A 7,470-nucleotide genomic window follows, 5' to 3' on the forward strand; every position below is an offset into this window, starting at 1 on the left:
CACTAGCGACATTACATTAAAAATTAATATTTGGTAAACCATACAGCAATCTGATATGTCAGTCTGAGAATTTTTAAAAAGCAAACTTTTCTAGAAGTCATCCAGTAATTAAAGGTTGGGCAAAAGACAGACTATGCTCCATGGATGAACAACTGGCCAGTTTCTGGGAATCTGCCTAGGACCTACTGGTTGTTGGGATTCTGGCAAAAAGTGATGGTGCATACCAAGTATTACTTAAAACAGATTAGTTATGCCTTAATTGGTCAGAGATCCCAAGTATGCACTCTTGTTTTGTCAATTTTAAATTCAACCATGGATCATAACGATGCACGTGAAAATAAGTAGACACAAGACCAGGTCAATCTACCCCTGCAGTAATCAACCCTTCAAGAATATTCAAAGGAGCCAATGGCAGTTGCAGCTGGGTACATGAAATTTACAGGGTTGACAGAAGAGCAATTTAGAATAAATTAATGAGTCCAGGTACTGTTTTATCTGTGACAAAGCAAAATAAAACATACAGTCTCAGGGATGGAAAAACAGAAACCAGCCACCATATTTCTGACATGTATTTTGGATCCCTTAGTCTTCAGTACTCACAAAGCTGGCTAAAAAAAAAATTCACCTCCACCTATGTCATTGGACACACATCTACCTTCAAATGCAGAAAAGAGGCAAGCATTATAGAAGCATGGCCTTTCCACAAATACTTCCAGAGTAGCAGCCATGTTAGCCTGTTGCAGCAAAAACAGTCTTGTGATACCTTCAAGACTAACCAATTTATTGTGGCACATGCTTTCAAAGTCAAAAGCTTCCTTTTTGCATTTTGTTTCCCTCTGGCCACTGCCTTCTCCATTTCTCCTGAACCATGTGTATGCCTGGCCTGACAATTAAATATTATGCTTCAGATATTGCCTCTCTGAGATTCTTTGGAAGGAAGAACAGGATAAAAATGTAGTAAAATATATAAATATATTTGATGACGTGGACTCTGGCACACAAAAGCTTATATCATAATACATGAATTGTTATTTCTATGTATCATTGCAGTTGGTATGACAGAATAGCTTACGACTTTCAAATACTTTGCAAGAAAAAAAGAGATCAATTCCTTGTTTAACAGATGCAACTTCAAGAGCAGTATTTATCAGCAGTTTGTCTTGACAGACTAGAACATTAAGGACAGGCTCCTCAGTAAGTAGACATCTTTCCACAGGTTTATAATACTTGAATATCCTGTATCTCATTCTGTTTGGCTACCTTTTTTTTTTTTAACCTACATTTTAGCAAAGTCACATGCCCTTTACAAGACATCTAAAGTTAAGGCCAACACATGCACACAAACAAAGCTAATTTCTGACAGTGGTTCAGAACAACACTGTGGCCTAACAATCCTCTGAGACAGGAAGGGAAAATAAGAATACGAAGCATAAAGTATGAACTCCCAAGATTCAGCTCCATCATTCGAGCCTACGGTCATCAGCAAAAAAGATTCAAAAGCTGGGATCCAAAAACCACAAATAGGATGATTCAAGGAGAATTTGTACTCAGTATTTCGATCAGCAACTTGCTAACCACACTAACTTGTATCTCTTATACAGTAGTGAACTGTTTTGGAAACCGATATTTCAGTACAAGCGTCATCAACATGGATACAAGAACTCTATCCAGAGAGCCAGTGTGGTGTAGTGGTTAAGAGCGGTAGACTCGTAATCTGGTGAACCGGGTTCGTATCTCCGCTCCTTCACTTGCAGCTGCTGGGTGACCTTGGGCTAGTCACACTTCTCTGAAGTCTCTCAGCCTCACTCACCTCACAGAGTGTTTGTTGTGGGGGAGGAAGGGAAAGGAGAATGTTAGCCGCTTTGAGACTCCTTTGGGTAGTGATAAAGCGGGATATCAAATCCAAACTCTTCCAAACTCTTCTTCTTGTTGTTATTGTCGTTAATGGTGTTTTACAGAAGAAAGAGACAAGTCTCTGCCTCAAGGAGCTTAAACTGAAATACCTAATTTTAGGCATGTTCAAGAACTTGCAAAACACCCAGAGGAATTTCTGCCTATTACCTTTGTACAAAAAATGAACATGTTTATCACAATTTGCTTTAAAATATGAAGTAACAGTTGATAAACATGGCTTGCTATTTCAAAGGGTTGAAGGCCAAAATTCCACTAGGGACACGCAAGCCCCTGAAGCAGGCTTAACGTAAGGATTTGCAATTGTATCATAAGTGTTTTAAAAGGTATGCTGGGACCTGTTCTGTTCTATAAAGTGCCCGTTAAACTAGTTACAGTATATAAATACTAGTACAAAATGCTAATAAATTACAACCAAAGAGATGGTGATGTGCAAAGACATGAGACTTTAGTTTTCACTTGGAATGTTATTACTGTACAACCAGGTTTAGGAGGAATGAATCAACACAATGAGATTTCAGAAGTAGGCAGCTAAGCAAGAACACGGGAATCTGGATAGCCCATGAATAAACACTGGCCTTCAAACAGCAAACAGGAAGATAAATACTACCATATTTATCTGATTCTATAGACTGATCCTACAGCCCTATGAATAATTGAAAATAACGTATGTAAGTACAGTGGTACCTCAGTTTAAGAACAGCCTTGTTTACGAAATATTCGGTTTAAGAACGGTTTCGGTTTAAGAAGGGACTTCTGGAAGGGATTAAGTTCGTAAACCGAGGTACCACTGCATACTGATTTTTTTATTGCTACATTTATATTGCACATTTCTTGTAAACAGCCCAAGGTGGCATACATGGTTCTCCTCTTCGTTTCATGCTCAAAACAACCCTGTGAGGTCTATTAGGTTGCAAGATAGTGACTGGCCCAAAGCCACATAGAACGCTCCATAGGTGGGGATCAGAACCCTGGCCTCCCAGGTTCTAGTCAAATACTCTAACCATTACACCAGTTTTCTGGAAATCTTTCTTGTTTGCACTGGAAAATTTTCTCATGCCATAGAAAGTGATCTAGTTTAGTATGTTTATTTTTCTTCCATTTAGTAAACAAAGATAAAAGCACTGCAAAAAAAAAATGTCTTACAAAGCACACTTGAAGTGGCTTAAATGATATATTACATAGACATTTCTTTTGGAATACTTGTACAATTTAATGACAGTAGCATGTATTCACCTTACATTTTATAAATTTAAGGCAAACAGGTATTGAAAATGGTGGACATGTTGTTTTGATTCCCTTGCACCTGCCACTTACAAATGCATGTATTCTCTCTCACACTTGATAGGGATAATCTTCTGAAAAACATTAACTGCAACTTTCAAACTGCTGAGCTTGCCTAATATTGTATTTGCAACTGGCATCCATTCATTGTTACTAATGAACTTATGAAAGTATTAAATTTCCACGGAAAAGTGAACCACTGGAAAAAGTTCACTGTTTTTGAAGATGTCCACCTGACATCACTGGTTTAGCACATGATTGCTGCATTCTAACTAAAAAGTTTCATTTTCAGAACATAATGTTTCACATTTTCTACTTTCTTCTTCCATAGCTTTCTTCAAGGAGAAAACAGAACCCTATATGTTCCTTTGATAAGATGTCTAAAACATTTAATTATTACTAAAACCAAAAAGGCCTCTCATACAAAATGCCTTTATCAAAGATTACCATTCATAGCAAAAAATACAACAAAAACCTTTAACATCAATTTCTTAACATAGAAATCTGAGCACTGCCAGCTAAGATACTGTTTTTTATTCAAGCACTTTTTAAGGCTATTCATGGCTCTAGCCAACTTGCTAAAATAAAGTATTTCTTGACTTTTGTACTGCCTTTCAAAATATTTACAGCTGGATCTGAAATATACTAGATGTTTCTCAACAGAGCTTACTGTCATTCATTCAGTATGACATTATTCTTTTAATCAAAAGGGAGAATCTAAATGGCTTCAGAAAGCCAAACAAAATATACTGCTTTCCTTGTTGACCATTTCACTTCAAGATCTCTGTCCTACTTCCAAACTGCACACCCCTTCCCCCATATTTTACAACTGTGATAACTGGTGCCACAGAAATCTAATGACTCAGAGACTGGGTCATCTTGAAAATTAGTTCCCATGAGTAGCATTTGGTTGTAAACAAGGGAAGGCATGAGTGGTCATTTACAGCTCTACTGAGGAGCCAAACTCCTTCCTTCAGCAACTGTCACCTGGCAGCAGCCATTATATCCAGTTGCAGTAATGGAGGAAAGAGGAGAGGTAGGGCTGCGCCACCAATGCACCAAGATTTTGCCACTTCTTACCTTAAACTTTTTCACCCCTACTTGTCAGTAGAGAAAAACAAAGAACCTGTAGCCAAGTTTGCTTACTGCCTCCTCCATCCCTATCCATTTTACTTCTGTGTTGTATCTGTTTAAAGTATAAGCATGAGAGTAGGGGCTTTCTTCTTTTTCTTCTTCAATAAAGTGATCTAAAAGCCACTCTTGACCTCTTTCTTGGCTGAAGCGAACAAACAAATATTACACCGAATATGAATCTTAATACAGTATAGACCAGACTGTTGAGGAAAGATGAACTAATGTTTTAATTATGTATTAGGGCACTGAATCTCAGACAGAAGAGTCATAGAAACGATAAAGTTCAAGCAATTAAGATGTGGTAATAACTTCATCAGGCTATGAAATGAAACCACAAAGCTTCATTTGCCAATATTAATTAGCACACCACTTAATTTGTATATAGTCAGAAGGTCTCTGTTTTCCCCTTTTGAAATGAAAGGTTTGCCTCAATATATGCCACAGGTGCATGTGTACAAGATTTGGGCTTTAGTTGATCTAAGGGGATACTTAAAAATAAGTCTGTAGGGCTAGTTACTGCAAACTGATCCTCAACTAGAGTGTTTGATTTTTCACTGGCAATTCAACCCATCGTGTTACTACTGAGTAGGAAACTGGCATTTCAATATAATACAGCAGGTACCAGATATTATTATTATTATCAGCATCTACATGCCTATGTTCATTAACATGGTATTGTATGATTTAGTCAGGCACCCAACTCACAGATGAAAATGCAAACTATCCAAACTATCCAAATAAACTTAACTGTGATTACATATTATTTAATATCAAGTGAATGGCTAAAAAAACTTTATCCCTTCTCTTTCAGGCTTCTCACAGGGATCTGGCTGGCCACTGTGAGAACAAGGTGCTGGACTAGTTAGGCCAGTGGCCTGATCCAGCACGCTCTTCTTAAGAGCTGTTTCTATTACACTATCTCGTATCAGCACCTACGCTTACATTAAACACACAAGAAGCTTCACTACTTTGAAAACATTTTCCAACCAAAACTCACTACCAACCAGAACACTGCTGTAACTCCTCACTTTCTACATCATTCCCAGTTTTCCTAGCTAAAACCAAGCCTTGCAAACTACATGCACCTCAAAAGGGTGTTGACACAATGATGACAAAATAATTTTCTCCACCCCAAATCTCACGAGGCAGTGAATGAAAATGAACACATCCAGAATTCATTTGTCCTGTAAACCAAGAGCTGGAAGGGCTCCTATAGACCAGGTTTGTTTAAGGGTAAATACACCTTACAGCACAAGCATTCCTGGAATACCAAAATGATCAATACTGCTTTAGCTAACAGCGCTTCTTAAAAGAAAAAAAGTAAATCAACAGAACAAGAAGTCCATCCTTCTTATTTTATTGCTCTTCCTCGAAGAGCACGGCAGCCAACTTTTTAAAGGTACCCAGCAGTCCACCCACACATACTTCCAGAGACACCTTTTTGTGCTTCCTGTCAAGAGGGCAGGTTACATTAAAGCCTTCCAAGGCAAAAAGAAGAAGAAGAAGAAGAAAAAGGGTCTTGCTTCCGCCTCCCTTTTATCTTATTCAAAGTGAAGACCTACAGCACTTAAGAGAGACCTGTGTAACCTGCCCTATACTCCTGAGCCCGGCAAGGACACCTCCATTGCTCTCCAAACCACGCAAAGTTACCTCCCTCACACCAACCCACCTACCCAAAAAAGCTATAAGGGGTGGGGGACCCTTTAACGGATTTCTTCCCCCCCCCCCCCGTTTTTTAAAGGAAGCGAGGGAAACGTGTTTGTTGACAGCTCCCGCGCGGCGGAGGCGGTTACGCCAGTCAGGCAGCCTCTTGGCGAGGGTGAGCCCAGCCAGAGAGGGCCGGGCGCCCCTTCATGCCACCCCGCCAGCCCCGAGCGCCCCTCCTCAGGCCGCGCCGCCTCCCTCAGCGCGGCGCCGGCAGCCCCTTCCGAGCGGCGGCGCCCTCCCCTTCCCGTCCCTTTACCTTGCGGACCCCCTTGTAGATGTAGAAGTAGAGCTCCCGGCCCACATTGAAGCAGAGCCGGTCGCCGTTGCCGCTCTGGTCGTTGACGTTGACGAAGGAGACGCGGACGGGGTTGGAGCCCTGCGAGTTGAAGGGCACCCTGTTGGGCCGGCTGTACTCCGAGTGGCTCAGCAGCTTGTACAGCCCCTCGCGGGTGGTAAACTGGGTCTTAATCTCGTTCATCTCCTTCCCTCCTCCCTCCGCCGCCATCTTGGAAAGGAGCATTCATCCTGCCCCAGTGCCCGGATGTTGAGGCCAGCGCGCAGGCGCCGCCGCCGCCAAGAAAGGGGGAAAGCTCGCTTCCCCTGCCCGAAAGCAAAAGGGAAGGGAAGCCCGTGGAACGTTCACGCCGCGATGTGGGCGGGGCCTCAGGCCTTTCCCTCCCCACCCCTTGTTTACCGCGACGCTGCGCGTGCGCCTGCTGCGCCCCTTTGGGGATGCGATGAGGAGGGGCGAGGCAAAGCTTTCAGGTGGTAGGAAGGGGGGGAGAAGAGGGAGGAGCCTCCGGAGCGGAAGGGGGCGGAGAATGAGAGACGAGGAAGAAGCGAGGAGGGCAAAGGCTGGCTGGAGGCGTGCAAGGAGATAGGAAAGGGGCGGGGCGGCTGCTGTTAATTAAAGGGCAGGTGCCCTGCTGTTGTGTTTTTTTTTTTAATTGTTCATATGGCTTTCGTAGATTTTATATATGGATATAGTTTTAATGATATCACTGTCTATTTTTTAAAAAATGATTTCCCCTCATCTTTTGAGGGGGTTCTTGTTTTCTCTCTCTCTCTCTCTCAAGCCGCATAATGCTCCTGCCAACCTAGCAGTTCGAAAGCACGTCAAAGTGCAAGTAGATAAATAGGTACTGCTCCGGCTAGAAGGTAAACGGCGTTTCAGTGTGCTGCTCTGGTTCGCCAGAAGTGGCTTAGTCATGCTGGCCACATGACCCAGAAGCTGTATGCCGGCTCCCTCGGCCAATAATGCGAGATGAGCGCCACAACCCCAGAGTCGGCCATGACTGGACCTAATGGTCAGGGGTCCCTTTACCTTTACCTTTAGTCCCATAATAATAATAACAATAATAATAATATAACTTTATTTATACTCCACCCTTCCCGGTTCAAAAACCAGGCTCAGGGCAGCTAACAACAAATTTA

At 42.0% G+C, this 7,470-nt stretch overlaps 1 protein-coding gene across 1 annotated transcript in view; it reads right to left on the reverse strand.

Annotated features, from left to right (window-relative positions):
- Positions 1-6,653, reverse strand: part of WDR20 (WD repeat domain 20) — a 51,005-nt gene extending 44,352 nt beyond the window's left edge. Inside the window, exon 1 of the mRNA XM_083734660.1 lies at positions 6,293-6,653. Within this exon, the coding sequence (XP_083590786.1) occupies positions 6,293-6,556 (264 nt within the window). The 5' untranslated portion in view covers positions 6,557-6,653. The remainder of the gene's footprint in view (positions 1-6,292) is intronic.
- Between the last annotated feature and the right edge of the window lie 817 nt (positions 6,654-7,470).

The sequence above is a fragment of the Podarcis gaigeae genome, assembly GCF_964106915.1.
Source record: "Podarcis gaigeae genome assembly, chromosome: 1".
NCBI lineage: Eukaryota > Metazoa > Chordata > Lepidosauria > Squamata > Lacertidae > Podarcis > Podarcis gaigeae.